This window comes from Mesoplodon densirostris, chromosome 16 (assembly GCF_025265405.1).
Source record: "Mesoplodon densirostris isolate mMesDen1 chromosome 16, mMesDen1 primary haplotype, whole genome shotgun sequence".
NCBI lineage: Eukaryota > Metazoa > Chordata > Mammalia > Artiodactyla > Ziphiidae > Mesoplodon > Mesoplodon densirostris.
Genome location: NC_082676.1, coordinates 26,427,688 through 26,442,661, shown reverse-complemented (window position 1 = coordinate 26,442,661; position 14,974 = coordinate 26,427,688). Strand labels below are relative to the sequence as shown.

The 14,974-nt window shown below is 42.3% G+C and overlaps 1 protein-coding gene across 3 annotated transcripts in view; it reads left to right on the top strand.

Annotated features, from left to right (window-relative positions):
• MAPRE1 (microtubule associated protein RP/EB family member 1) overlaps nucleotides 1–14,486 on the top strand; it is a 33,070-nt gene extending 18,584 nt beyond the window's left edge. Inside the window, exons 5-8 of one of the 3 annotated variants that reach the window (XM_060120251.1) lie at nucleotides 1,042–1,163; nucleotides 5,672–5,824; nucleotides 7,461–7,564; nucleotides 13,893–14,486. In XM_060120251.1, the coding sequence (XP_059976234.1) occupies nucleotides 1,042–1,163; nucleotides 5,672–5,824; nucleotides 7,461–7,517 (332 nt within the window). In that variant the 3' untranslated portion in view covers nucleotides 7,518–7,564; nucleotides 13,893–14,486. Of the gene's footprint in view, nucleotides 1–1,041; nucleotides 1,164–5,671; nucleotides 5,825–7,460; nucleotides 9,304–13,892 lie in introns of those variants that run through there. The other 2 variants (XM_060120250.1, XM_060120249.1) reach the window with 2 other exon arrangements.
• Nucleotides 14,487–14,974: the final 488 nt, after the last annotated feature.

Genomic DNA, 14,974 nt, shown 5'->3' with positions numbered 1-14,974 from the left:
GTTCAGAGTTCTCCAAATATTGAGTACTTTTATTCTTTAGCTTCTTAGAATGGGGAACTGCATAGATAACCCTGTGCATTTCATGTTTCAGATGCTGCTAACAGGCATGTGGAGACTTGCATTAAGTATTTAATCTTCAGGTTAAACATATGCTAGAGATCCTCCAGCAGAAATGCCTGTTACTGTGGGTGAAAGGCCTGATGGTTATTGAACAGTTTGGGATGTCAGGAGAATGAGATATTTCTAAGCCTGGCATAATGTACAAGCTTTACAAAATACTTGCTGAATGAATAAAATCATGAATGATAAATTTACCTTGAGGTAGCCCATTCTTGATTATTCTTAATTATTTTAACTTGTAGATAGATTGGCCCCTTGTAGCTTTTTCCTCATCTTTGTCTGCTTTGGCCATTCATACTGAGAGAAATCTTTAAGTACTGGTCAGTGTGCTGCTTTTTTCTCCTAACCCTTCTAAACACCTTTTAAAAGGGAAGCGGGATGGGGTTTTGAAGTCATTAGTGGTGAAAGCAGGCTCTACCCCCTCATCTTCCCAGTCCAAGGAGCCTGAGGTTCTGAGTTAGGAGGCACCTTACTTTCCAGATGGGGAATTGTGGGCACCCCACAACAGCTGGGACTGTGAGTTCCTGGCCTGAAGTTTTCCTTTGCTCCATAAAGCTGCCCTGTCTGTGGATGTGGTTGGAGCTGGGTTAAGGTAGATCATCTGTATGTACCAGGATGACTTTGCCTCTTTCAGATGATAGTCCTGTCCACCCCAGCGGAAAAAAGGCCACGCCAAAGGACTTATTCCCAGCACGAAAGATCGTGGCTAAAATTGGTACTTAAATGTGCTGCCAGGATGAAAAACCACTTTGGGCAAACATGGGGTGCAGTCTTGCATGCTGGGCTCTCTCTCTTGGGTCTCCTCACTGCATAGCTGTGGAGGGCAGTTGGTCACAGCCTCCTTTTGTTGTCTGGTGGGTTCTTTTTTGTCTTGAAATTTCTCCAATTAAAAAAACAAAACAACAACTCTGCTCCTCTCAGCTCCACAGAGGCCCATTGCAACACACAGAACTACTGCAACCCCTAAGGCTGGCCCAGGCGTGGTGCGGAAGAATCCTGGTGTGGGGAACGGGGATGACGAAGCAGCCGAATTGATGCAGCAGGTAGGCACCTCATGTGTCCAAGACAGGAGCCGCCTTGGGGGAAAGGTGCTTGCTGCCCTGACCAGGGAGGCTTGTCCGTGTTCTTGTGGGAAGACCTGCCTTGTCTGCATACCAAAGCAGTCCTTGTGACACATGTGAGTGCTTTGGAGCTGGTGGGCACTGCGAGCCTGGAGGTGACGATGGAAGAGAGAGGGGCCAGGCATTTCTGAGCGCTGTTAGATCTGTTTCTATTAGAAACCCATGTCTGTTTGGAAACCTGCCCATACGATGGAACCCTGTTGAAAGTCTTTGGAATGCTGTCAGGGTTCTGTGGGATTTGGAGAATGTCTCCTGAATTTTGGCTTTGACAAAAGATAGATTTCCCTTCTAAATGATAATTTAAAAAAAGATTCCGCAGTCTCTCTGCTGAAATCCTGGGCCACTAGAGTATCAAGTTGAGAGTGAAACTGGTATGCAAAGCCTATTGCTTTTCTGTTCTTAATAGGTCGATGATTTGAAACATCTTCAGGATTAAATATCCTGAAGGTACTTGGGAGAGGTCTCTAGATCAGAACAAATTTTAGACATTTAGACATTTTCTCACTAATTCTTATAGTTGTTTTACTTGTTTGCTTTTGGATGATTCTCTTGATTAATTCCAGATTTAAAATTAAGGATGCTCTGTGATTCCTGTGACTTCGGGATTGAACCCTTTTACTTTCCTTTTAAAAGCCAAGTCCTAAAGCCTGGAAGACATGGCCTCACTTTAATCCAGAACTTCTTGTGACCCAGATCATACTTCTAGGAAATCAGGACACAAAAGCCTGCTCAAAGATCACTTTTGGTTTTTTCATTCTTTGATTTGTGTGTGCCCCATGGTCATAGGTGCCTTGGGAGCGTGGAAGTGACTGGGTCACCACCCCCATTGTTGTGGCAGCCTCAAGCACCCTGTGGGCACTGTCACTGTGAGTGCATAAGTCCTGGAGAATAAGGAGCCTTCCCTGTAACTGTTTGTGTCCAGGCACAGGTGTACACAGGGAGCAGTCTCAGTGAGAAACAGGGTAAAGAGGTGTTATTGCCGAGGCCTGGCAGCCAGCACTGGGTTGGCCTTGTGCTCTCGAGGAGAAGATGCAGTGGGTTCCATGGGACTGCTGTTCAGCTGGTGTCCGGTGTGAGGGAGCACTGGCTTTGGGTTGCGTAGATTTGGGGTGCATCCTGGCTCTGTCACTTAACTTCTACTTGGGGCAAGTCAGTTAACCTCTCCGAATTCATTGCCTCGTATGCAGTGGGGCTAATACTTCGGTCACGGTAGTTGAGCGGATTTCATGAGCTGATGTTTTGCCAAGTACCTAGAAGGGTGTTTGGGATAAATGGGGTAAATGGCAGTGGATGAAAGACAGTTGTGATTGTTATGGTTCTTGTCTGTGGGCTTGATAGAGTGAAATAGGTTCTGAAGTATGTTTGAAAAGTTCATAGGAGTTAGATTTTTTTTGGTGAAATACACAACTGTTAATAGCAAAAACAAAACTACCATTTTTAGAGTGTGAGCGCCAGTGCTCTACTAAGCATTTTCTTTCATTTTTGCAGCAGCCGTGTGAAGTGTTACAGAGGACAGTGCGGCTTGGAGAGGTTAAATAGCCTGAGTTGGGGTTTGGATGGACCTAGCTCACAGCCAGCTGGTCCAGCCCTGCCTCAGAACTGATTTGTTTGGCCTGAACAGGGTTTTGATTTTTATTATTATTTTTTTTAATATGAAGGATTTTAGATTCTTTCCAGGTTGCCAAAGTCCTGAGCACACCCTGTTACTGACTCCCATGGCTCATTTACATGATGTCTCTAACCCTGAAAGTATTTGAAGTGGTGACCCTTGATAAAGGTGTGGAGGTCTGGGGGACACGACTGATGTGGGGAAAGTAGAGCCACATGGGCTTGGTGGACTAAGAGGAGAACAGTGTATTCTACATAAATTACCTTGTGGTGTTCATAGACTTTGAGAGATCTGCAATGATTCCACACTATTAAGTCATCCTGGAGAAATGTTCTTTTAGTTGATTTTAGGTCCAAAGCAGCGCTGTTCATTAGAAATAGAATGTAAACCAGAAATGTGAGGCACATGTAGAACTTAAAGTTTTCTGGTAGCCACATTGAAAAGAGTAACAAGAAACAGGTTAGATTGATTCAAATAACACATTACCCAATATATCTAAAACATTAGCGTTCTGACATGTGATCATTACAAATAATTATCAGTGAGATGTTTTACATTTGAACATTGTACTAGGTCTTTGTAATCCAGTGTGTGTTTGATCTTTACAGCCTGTCTCAATTGCACTGGCCACATTTCAAGGGCTCAAAACACCACATGTGGCTTATAGCTACCGTATTGGCCAGTGCAGGCCCAAAGCGTTCTCCTTGGGCTTCTTAGGTTACAGCTATTACTTAACTATAAGAGAGTGTTCTAAGAGTGATGCTGATTACTAGCCACAGATTTTTAATAACCTTATAAATAAGCAGTTAGAGGAGTGCTAAATGAAAGCTGATGACTTAGTGTATGCGTGTTGTTTCTTGTGGATTCATAGTTATCGAGTGATGTCAAGGAGGGCTGCTGCTTTGGCCTTGTGGGTGGGACCTATCCGGCTGGGTTCTGGTGCCCTTGTTGATTTGTAGGCCAGAGAAGGGTTCAGTGGGTTTGTGAGGGAGGCACTAGTGTGTACAGATGGACTCCAAGCCACCGTGCCTCGTGAAGCTGTTTTGACTTCTCATGTGACTAGAAGGCCTCTTCCCTGGCTCGTGGACCTTGGGCTGAAGATCCAAGGCAGCTTCCACTACTGGGGATAGTCTACTCTTGCCCTTTTGTCCCCTTCTTGTACTCACTCCACTTTGAGAGTGACTGATAGTTTAAGGAAAGGCAACAAATAGCAGTTAAAGCAGGGGTGGGGAGGGTGGAGGCAGGTGGATGATTTCATTTTGCTGGTGACTAGGTGGTGTTAGTACTTGATTGAAACTTTCAATTATTTTTATTTTTACTTATTAAAAAGTTTTTTTTTTTGATTATTTTTTGGCCGTGTGGAATGTGGGATCTTAGTTCCCCCACCAGGGATCGAACCCATGCCCCCTGCATTGGACGCGCAGAGTCTTAACCACTGGACCGCCAGGGAAATCCTTTCAGCTATTTTTAAAAGTGATTTCTGTGGTTGCTAAAGGAATAGTGAGAGGGTGTCTAGAACCTTGATTCTAGTTTGGTCTTTTCAGGCCTTTGATGTTGAACATTGAAATTAAGTCTTTGACAGAATGGTCCTGGTGGTTCAAGTCACCTGCTCCTGGATCATCTCTGGATGCTTCTCAACTGCAGGTTACAAAGGGACAGGATTTGACCCCTTCGGTTGGGTCTGGCTTCTCCATCAGGGAAGCTGGATAAGCTGTGTGCTTGTTTTTGCAGCTAGAAGTTCAGAAGGTAGACTAGATTTCTCTGGTGCTTCTGGCTCTCAGAATTCCCTGCTACTTCCATGGGGCTCTAGCCTGTAAGGCCTGTGAGGATTTTATGCTGCATCCTATGCCATGTAATTTGCATTCAGTGAGAGTTAAATTGAATTCACTTCATAGATCTGAGTATACTGAGTATACGAAGACATACTGTGCTTAAAATACACAAAGGGCTGTGAGAGTTGTTACCACTTCTATTACTTGTGGCTGGATAGAGTCCTGGCGCAAGCACTGAGATTTATTTGTTCATTGCCCCTTTGTGGAAATTAGAGTCCCTCAGTGGGGCTCCTGGAGGATCCTGCAGTACAAGTGGTGTGAGCTGACAAGATGCTCAGGGGAGCTAGTGGTGGAATGTGGTGGGGTCTGCTCCCTGCCTCTGCTGTCTTCTCTCCCTTTTGAACCTCTCTTGGGAGAGAGAGTGATGCAGGGATACTCTCATCAGAGGTTGCTTTTCTTTTGAGTCATGGATCACCCCCTAGCCCCAACATATTGGGGGGAAAAAGAACCGTTGAGTTTCCATGCCCAGGCCTGCCTCAGTGCTAGCTGTCTTTGGCTAGTATTAGTCATCTTTAGATAGTTTTCCCCTCCTGGCTCATCATTTTTACCCTGCTCCCTTGGACCAGACCCTCTCTTACCGTTGACTTCAACTTGCAGAAAGACCTGAACTTGATTGACCAACTGCCCTGGTAAGGACTCAGTATATGATGGGTAGCCACTCTGCTGGGCCAGGTTGTGGATTCTGCTTCTGTATTTGTCTCAGGCTCCCATGGGTTTTTCTCTTTGATCTTGTCTTAGTCCCTGAGAAGTTCCTGCATGTTCCGTGATATAGCCTGTCCTTTCCTGGGAATTGTTATAGTCAGGGTGCCATGAACAAGCCCATGTTATTTATCTGGGGCTGAAGAAAATTGACATTAAACTAAAGTGGGGTTTTGTCCTTGTTAGAGAGTTTGATGAAAGCCCACATCTCCTTTTGGGTTAGAAGTTTATCTGATGTGCTGTTGGTGCATGAATGCCAGGTGTCTAACCCTTTCTAATGTTTTGTGCAGGTCAACGTATTGAAACTTACCGTCGAAGACTTGGAGAAAGAGAGAGATTTCTACTTTGGAAAGCTAAGGAACATTGAATTGATTTGCCAGGAGAACGAGGGGGAAAACAACCCTGTATTGCAGAGGATTGTGGACATTCTCTATGCCACAGATGTACGTGTTGACATGAGGATATTTTCTTGCCATTTTGCCACCTAAGAGAAGATAGAAAAATTTTATCTGGTTGGTTTTGGCAAACTCAGTACTGATGCTTGCTGTGTTTCAGCATAACATTCATCAAAAGACTTCATCTTTGACCCTTAAAGTCAGCCAGAGAGGGCACCTCTGCGTAGCTTCAGCCTCTGCCTTGAGATCTGTGAGCCTTTGAGGCAGGCATAGGACACTCAGGTGGCTGGCTGCCCTGCTTCTGTAGTTTGTGACCACTGATAGGTCATGAGTGCCACAAGGTGCTCTTAACCCTGCTATCCCCACTCCACCCCTTTCAGCTTGGACCCCTCAGCCTGAGGTGCTGCCTTCTTTTTAATAGGGCCCTAGGCGTGCCCTGGAGAACCAGGCACATGGCCCCTGTTTGATGTCTGCTGCCCACAGCTGTCAGAGTGTACCTTTTTCCTCCCAACCTGGAGTGTATCTGGTTGCTATTTCCCCAAAGTGCCTTGTGGTCAAGTTTCTTGGGATCCATGTGTATTACACAGCCAAATCTGCTGATATTAATCATGCTGTGTTAGCTGAACAAGGAAAACTGATTTTCCCTAGATTTAGGTTTTGACATCTTGCTGTGTCCACTGTTTAATGGCTGCAATTATAATTCTTCTACATGCCTAGCAAGGTCTTTAGGATCAAACTACAGTATATGTCTATGTGTTTTGTAGTATGTGGCAGTATACAAATATAAGGCAGCATTAATGCTGTTACTAACAGTGTGCTCTAAACATATCAAGTGAATTTGGGGGGATTAAGACAGATGACTGAAAAGTTGATAATTGTTCAATAAATCCTTATTTCGGGCTTGCTCTGTGCCAGATAATACAAACAAAGGGGTTGAAGATATAGGTGTCCTTGATCTAGTCTGAGTATTATTTTAGTAGAGTCATAGCTTAAGTAAATTTAGCCATAGATATTTAGTTGAAAAAAAGATGGGGGTTGAAGGGGAAGTCTAAATTCTTATGGTAGTGTGGCCATTAGCACATGCCAGATGCCCCAGAGTGAGTGTGAGGTGGGAGCCGTGGGTGTGATGTTTTCCCTTGCTTCTGATGTTGGCTCAGCCTTGCAGCTATTATGTGTGTTGTGGGTGTTTTGGGTAAACAGAACACCCACAGCACCTGCAGTAGCATGTGTGCATGGTTCCTAAGTGCAGGCAAAAGAATGAATGAAGGAAAAGCTGGCTGTGTGGACAGTTTATTGAGAGGAGATGGTATGGCACCCTTATGGTGACTTCAGGGATTTTTGAGGGTAAACAACTTTATTGACATAATGAATTGCACATATTTAAGTACAATTTGATGTGTGAGATCATCACCATAATCAAGACAGTGTACACATCCATCACCTCTGAAAGATTGAGAGTAAATTTGTGCTCAGTTTTTGCCTTTTGTGGGATGTGATTCCACTGCCTAACTAATAAAATAGTGGTCATTTGGCCTTGTGCCATTAAGTGCCAAGTGTGTGGTAAAGACAGGAAGAACCGTTGACTTTGAGAGGCTTTAAATATGAGGAAAGTGAACCCACAGTAGAAACTGATCTTTCATTCAGCGTTGAGTAATAGCTTTTCCCTCTCATTTTCCCATTTCAGGAAGGCTTCGTGATACCTGATGAAGGGGGCCCGCAGGAGGAACAAGAAGAGTATTAACAGCCTGGACCAGCTGAGCATCATCCGAATTCTTCACTCCAAATCATGTGCTTAACTGTAAAATATTCCCTTTTATTATTCTTAGAGGACTCACTGGTTTCTTTTCATAAGCAAAAAGTACCTCTTCTTAAAGTGCACTTTGCAGAAGTTTCACTCCTTTTCCAATAAGTTTGAGTTAGGAGCTTTTACCTTGTAGCAGAGCAGTATTAACATCTAGTTGGTTCACCCAGGGAACAAAGAGGCTGACCATGGGGCTCACTGTGTGGATGCTGGTAGCACTGATGGCTGGAGAAGGGGGAGACCTCAGTAGAGAAGTGTAAAGACTGGTTTGAATTTTAAGCTAATGTGAAATCTTGACAGAGAACATTTTAATAAATAAATGCCTTAAGAGTATTTAAAAGATGCTTCCATATTTCAAAATGTAAAATGTAACATGACAGGAGCTTCTGTGTGTTTGACATTGCGTCTGGGAAGGAAGGCCAGAACCTGGAACCTTTGGGACCTGCTGTTCCCAGCCCTCACGGGGCTGCCTGATCCTCATAGGCCCAGACCTTGGCCCAAAAGGAAAGTTTGAAAGGTTGCTTTGTAAAGCCATTTAGTGTCCTTGACCAGTTGCATCCCAATAAGAAGCAAGAGGCATTGTTGCCTGGATGAGTAGAGGGGTGTGTTTCAGCCCTGAGATGTGTTGAGTCGAAGAGCTTGATTTTCATAGAACATTTTTCTGGTGATTTTTCCAGTTATCCCTGATATTTCTATGTACTGTGTTTTGTTGTTGTTGTTGTTTTTTTTTTAGAAGTGAGGTGTGTCCAGTTTTTAAATCTAACAACTACTTTTGGGGACTTGCCCGCATCTCTGGGATTTGAATGGGGGTTGTGTCCCATTTTACTGTCTTTTAAGTTTACATTTAACATGTTGCTCTTCTCTGCTCCCCTTGCCCACTGGGGACCCCTCTTTGGCTCCTTAAAGTTTGCTGCTTAGAGTGGAAGTTCAGCAGGCAGGTGATCATGCTGCAAGTTCTTTCTGGACCTCTGGCAAAGGGAGTGATCAGTGAAGGAAGGCCACTGCTACCTTGGGATCTGCAAGGCTGGGTGTTTTCGGTACCTGCTGTCCACAGCCCTCCACTGTTATCGGAATACTTTGCCAGTGCACTAATCTCTTTGGAGATAAAAATGTTAGCGTGTTACTAAATGTTAATTTTCTTTTGCAGAAAATACAGTACCATGTCTGAGTTAATTATTAATATTTAAAATATTTCATTCCTTAACTCCCTCATTTGCTTTGCCCACAGCCTATTCAGTTCCTTTGTTCGGCAGAATTCTGCAAAATGTGTTACCCACTACTGAGATTGTTCTGCCCCTGATGTATTTGTATTGATTTGTTTCTGGTGGTAGCTTGTCCTAAAATGTGTGTAGCAAGCAGGTATTTTATGATAAAATTGGTGTGTAGTGCATGCTCTGTGTGGAATTCAGAGGAAAACCCAGATTCAGTGATTAACAATGCCAAAAAATGCAAGTAACTAGCCATTGTTCAAATAACAGTGGTGCTATTTCTCTTTTGTGGCCTTTTAGACTTTTGTTGCCCTAAAATTCCATTTTATTGGGAACCCATTTTCCACCTGGTCTGTCTTGACAGGGTTTTTTGCTACTTTAAACAGTTTCTAAATAAAATTCTGTATTTCAAGAGTGTCATGTCTTCTGAAATTTGTCTTGCCCTGGGTATATTATTTTAGGTTCAAATGATAAGGTACCCATGCTTCTTTCTTAAATTAGGACTGATCTTTTGAAATCCTTCACTGTTTTTTTTTTTTTTTTTCAAATGTGCTTATTTGTAAGGCTGTTTCTTTTTTCTCCATTCTTCACAGTACATTTCTCAGCCTCCTGCTGTTTCACACTCTCATGTTACTGTGAGAGGTCTTTCAGAAGTCCAGGGCTTGGCCTAGCTACCGTGAGACCTTTTCAGGCTGTTTCCTCCAGAGGTATACAGGACAGAGCTTAGTGGATACCATGGGGCAATACTTTTTTTTCCTGAAAGTATGTTTCAAAGGCAGTGAACACAGTCAATCTATAGCCTGAAATCATCACCATTTTTCTTCCCTTTTAAAATTCTGTGCTGTAAGAAACGAGTTCAAAAGGCGACGTGCTGCCATTTTCAGTATAAAAGAAAGTTAAATGGTCAGAAGGTAGTTTTCTATATGATCTTTAGGGTACCCACCACAGTTATGGATGCTCTGTAAACCCAGCTTGATGATGATTTTGACTAGGGTTACACGCACGTTACTTCCTGTAGAAGTTAACGGTATGAAACCTTCCTTAAAATGTTACGCACCTTCAAGAAGGAATTGGATACCACATGTGTTTGTAATTTACAAGAGGATACCTCTAGGAGTGCATGGAGTTTGTGAAGATAATTTTGGGTAATGTCAGCTGAGAGGTTACCTTGGGAAGAGTGAAGCTGTTAACTGTGTGTATCTCTGACCTAGTAAGTCCAGTGGCCTGACTCTTTAGGCTGAGGCACAGTCTTCTAATGTGACTAATTCAGGTTAGGTCACTGGTGCGGTGAACTTGAATAAGCTGCTTGGTTTGCTTGGCAAGTTCTGCATTGCATGCAGTATAGGTAAACAGATGGCTGGATTTAGATTTAGGATTCACTCATGCTGGTGGTCCTCAAACTGATGGGCTTCAGAATCACCTGTAGAACTTGACTGACATTGATTTCTAAAGTCCAATCCCAGAAATTCTGAGTCAGGAGATTAGAAATCTGCATTTTACTGTATACCGCAGGTGACCTGGGCTTAATGTAGTCCTCAGACCTGTGCTTTTTGGCCTAACATTTATGCCTGCAAGTTCAAGTCTAATTCTGGCAGGGGGGATGTCAGATTGGAGTCCTTGTAGGTCCCTCCTAGCTTTATGACTTTTGAGCTAATTGATCCCTTTTCTTGTTCTGACCTGCTAAACAGGGATGATGATGTTGGCTGCAGTGCCTCCCTCACTGGGTGCTTGTTGAGATCAGAATGAGCTGAGAAACAAAAGGTGACCACAGCGTTAGGAAGCCCTGCATGGGTTCTTGATCCAGTCTGACATTGTTTATAGATTAGAAAAGCTTAGGGCACAATTCAGGAGGGTGATCCTTAAGATAGACTGAGTATTTTGTAAAGTAAGTAACAAGTTCTTCTGGTGTTTCTTTTTCAGCTTGTGGGGATTGATGAGTCCAGCTCCTTGTAGTTTTCAGACTATGATTTTCATCCTGTTTTTCTCCCAGGTGAAATCGCGTTCTAAACACACCTTTTTCCCCTTTTTCTTTTAAATGAAGATTCAGTGATTCAGTAATTGATTAATTGGTTTAAAGATAGGTATTTCTTCAGGGTTTACTCTCTAGAATATAGTATGGTGTTGGAAAGGAAGCAGTTTTCTTTTGCTATAACCAAAATGAGTCTAGGGAAGTTTTTCCTTAAGGATTGTTTTATGAGATTTGGTATGAGGAACTCCTTTTGTGATGTTTACCATAGTTCACCATAGGCTACAAACACAACCTAGGCTTTAAGCCTGATCAGCCTAATCAGATTAATCTGCTAGTATGTGGGTGACCCAAATCTGACTGCTGTCAACAGAGTGGAAGTAATTGCTTTGAACCAAGCTGAACCTGAGCCTTCGGTTAGTGTTCATGAATCACCAGTCATTTTGCTGGTCTGGCACTGTTGCTGTTGTTTTAAAATGAGGAGTATGTTGTACTTTTGAATTCATACATTCCAGTTATAAAATTTAAAAACCCGATGAGTTCATGTTTATTTCTAACACTTGCAGCTTTTTTCTCAGTTTTCACATGTGACAGTATAACAATATGCAGAGTCCTTGTCCGGAAAGAAAGCCCACAGAGGAATTCTGTGCTTTTACATTGAACTTGACTGTGCTTAGAACCATTATCCCAGATGCCTTCAGCCAGATTGTTATGCAGATATAATTTGTGAAGGTCTGTTTCCCTTTTGGCTTAATCTGAGTTGGAAAGCAGTGTTACCTTAGCCTGGAGCACAGAGCTTTCTGTTGAGGTTGTGGTCAGGCTGCCTCATTAATTTCATTATGTAGGTAAGCATGTCCAGCCCTAGAGTCAGAGTTCTAGGCCCCTTATTCCAGGAGAGAGAGAGAGAGAGAGAGAGAGAGAGAGAGAGAGAGGGAGAGAGAGGGAGGGAGGGAGGGGGAGAGAGAGAGAGAGAGAGAGAGAGAGAGAGAATATGTATACACACACACACACACACACACACACACGTTAAAAATTAAAGTAACATATTTCTTTTGTATTGGATGCTCTGATGTTCTGAATTGTAAAATGAAAGTAGCCTTCACAGACATGTTTCTGCAGGTAGGGAGAGGCAAATCTCTGTCTTGTGATCATTTGAAAAGCAAAGCAAGTTAGCCATCAAAGCCTAGAACTTTGTGAATGGTATCAAGAGATAGATTTAGAATTACAAAGTGATCTGTTAGCAGTTTGGAATTCTGTAAGATGTCTTACCTTAAAAGTTAAAAATTTTTTTCCTTAACTTTTTCCTGGTTTATTTTGAATATTTTTCGCAGTTTGCAGGAATTAGTGAGGATAGGCTTGATGTAGGTATGAGGAAAAGGAGAAAGAGCAGTTTATTCCATTTGCTGATGTCTTTAATTTTCACTTTTGGTGGGAGAATGAGATTTGGGAAGCTGTAGTGAGATTCAGTCCATCGGGGTAGGTCTTAACAAAGCTGGCTTTGTGGCTCTTACTAGTTTCCAGCGGGGACAAAGATGAGTTTCTAAGATTCAGCTTTCACGGATGATTCACAAATTGCAGTTTAGACTATTAAAGTTAAGCTGAGGTCAAGCATGCAAGTGGGTAGACTGAATATATAAAGGGAGTGTGTGGCTGGAGCCCTTCTTCAAAATGAACGAGGGAGAAGTGCCGTGATCAGGAGGCCAAGGATCAGGACCAGGGTCCTTCCCCAGGCCCTGCATCCTTGGTCTGCAGAGCATGGCTTTTCATTGGCTCAGTGAAGAGATGAGCGAGGATGTTTTCCCCAGGAACCTTTCTGAGCCAGGAAAAGTTACTTAGGTCTGTAAAAGCCAGTAGGATACCAGAGCCAGAAAGAGTGGGAGAGTGCCCAGTTCCAGCAGGTGTTGCCTCTGGAGGCCAGTTTTCAACAGTTGAGAAAGTTTTGGTTCAGAGAAGAGCACAATGTTTTTCAGCATCAACTACATACATTTTGCACGTGAAATTTTGAAAAACTTTGCACTGACAGTGAAATGGTTTGTAAAGTGTACATCCTTTTGTATTTTAATAAAAGTTTTGACTCAGAGATTTTGACAGATGAAGTAAAAAGTGGCTCAACACATGTGTTTGGCTTTTTTTCCCACAGGCTGCAAGCTGCAGGGAGAGCTTTGTTAATACATCCATCCCTGAACCACCATTTAGTGCAAGAATCTAAATATATTGCACCCAGGATCTGTCACCGTTTATCCTAGTCTAAGCTTGAGTGACCTTCAGATTTCTTTCCTGTCTTGCTTGCTTCACAGTTGTTTCATCACGTTCATATTTATATTTCTCCGATTGGGCCCATTTATATATTTTGGAGTAGTTCTAGTGATTTTAAGATCCAGCATACCTCAGGGTCATCTGGATTTTAGCATTCTAAAGGTTTCTAACCTGATACTGCCTTTTTTTTTTGTATTTTATATGTTTTTCTACAAAATAATGTGAGTTAAACGTGTAATTATATATGACTGCTGTTTTTACTTTGAAATTTTAAACACTACTAGGAAGAATGGAATAACCTGTTTTTTACAGGTAGCTGTAGGCTAATCGCAGCTTGCCCCTGTGTGTGCGCCTCCCTCCCTAGTAATTTTAAAGGCTGAGAGAAGAAACAATAATTCAACGTTGAATGAAATAAAAATTATTTTTAAAAATTTCCTAAGAATTTGTAACTCTCTGACTTAATTTTTTTTCTTTCTTTTTTGGGGAGGAGATGGGTAATTAGGTACTGAACCACCCCAAGAATCTGCTGTTTTTCTTCAATCATGGTATTTTGAAATCTTTGGTATGTGAATCCGGAGTTCTCTTTGGCAGTGTGGTAGGAAGAGCATTGTTTTAAATGTCATGTGAGTTGAGTTAGTCTCAACTAAAGGTGTGATCTTGACATTAATCCTCAGGGTCCCCTCGAGTTCCAGTGGTCATTGGCTTCTGTCTTGTTTATTCGATTTTGAAAAGGAAAAAGCCTGTCTTCTTAGCTATCAAGTTGCACCTTAAAAATTTCAATAAATTTTATAAAGCTGAGAAGAATCATTGCAGCTTTACTGAAGAGTAATTCACACATATAAATTGTATGTTAGGTTACAATTTTTGACGTTTTAAATCCCGCAGTGGCAAAGCTGGCGAGGACAGAGTTGGCGCTGCTGCTGAGTGGAGTGGAGCTGCCTTCCCTGGAGCAGTGACTGTGTCTTGAAGCCTTCCGGCATCATTCCATCTCTGCTTTTAGGGAGCAGGGTAGAATCTCCTTAGGATTGGCAAGCGATGCCTGAACCAGTGTCAAGTAGGACTTTGAACTTTTTTCCAGAATTATTTTGTGCAGAGGTTTATCTACGAGATTTTTTTCTTCTTAAACACCTTCTCTCCTGCTTCTTGAGTTAATAAACTTGAATTATTGATGATCACGATTTTATTCGTTTTAGATGTGGGTTTTCTGAACTTTTCCTTACCTAAGAAGTAGAATGAATGCATCTTACTACTTCCCCTTTGTTCTCGTGTTTCTCCTTTGGGAAGGAAAGTTACATTTATTGTGATAGAATTTAGCATATTTTGGCCCATGTAAAAATGTTGATAAACGCAGGGACTGCTATAAGTAGAAATGATAACATTGGATTGGAAAATGAAAGCCCCAGACCAAAAGACAGTGGGGAATAGTCAAATCGGCCTTGACTCTGTTTGTTGTTGTTGTTGTTGTTGTTTTTTAATAAACCCTTCTAGTTTATTAATACCTAGTTTAATAAAACTCTGATTTAAAAGACCTTCTGCATCTTTTATGACATTTCATTGAACCACTCTACTTTTCATGTTTTACAGTGTGACAAAGTCTTTTGTCTCCACTGTTGATGAAATGGGAGCAGAAATTTTTTCTCTATGTGGGTGTTCTCTTTGTGGTGAAGATATGGGGAGGGGTCTTGGCTTGGTGATCAGTTAACATTTTGGTAACATTTAGGTCATCATGAAATGTGATTCAGCTGGGTATCTTTAAGTCTGGAATCCATGTCCCTGGTTGAATTCTGCCCAAGAGATTTGCCTTTGGCCAGCTCATGGTGCTGAATTGTGCCAGGGGCAAGATTGAACAGTGCTGTATCAAGTCCAGGCCTGCCATGAAGTCTGGGTTTATAGGACTCCCATCTTACACACAGTGCTCTTGTAGTCTTCCTCTTTTCAAAGAGTTGGAGCTCATGCATCTTATGTTG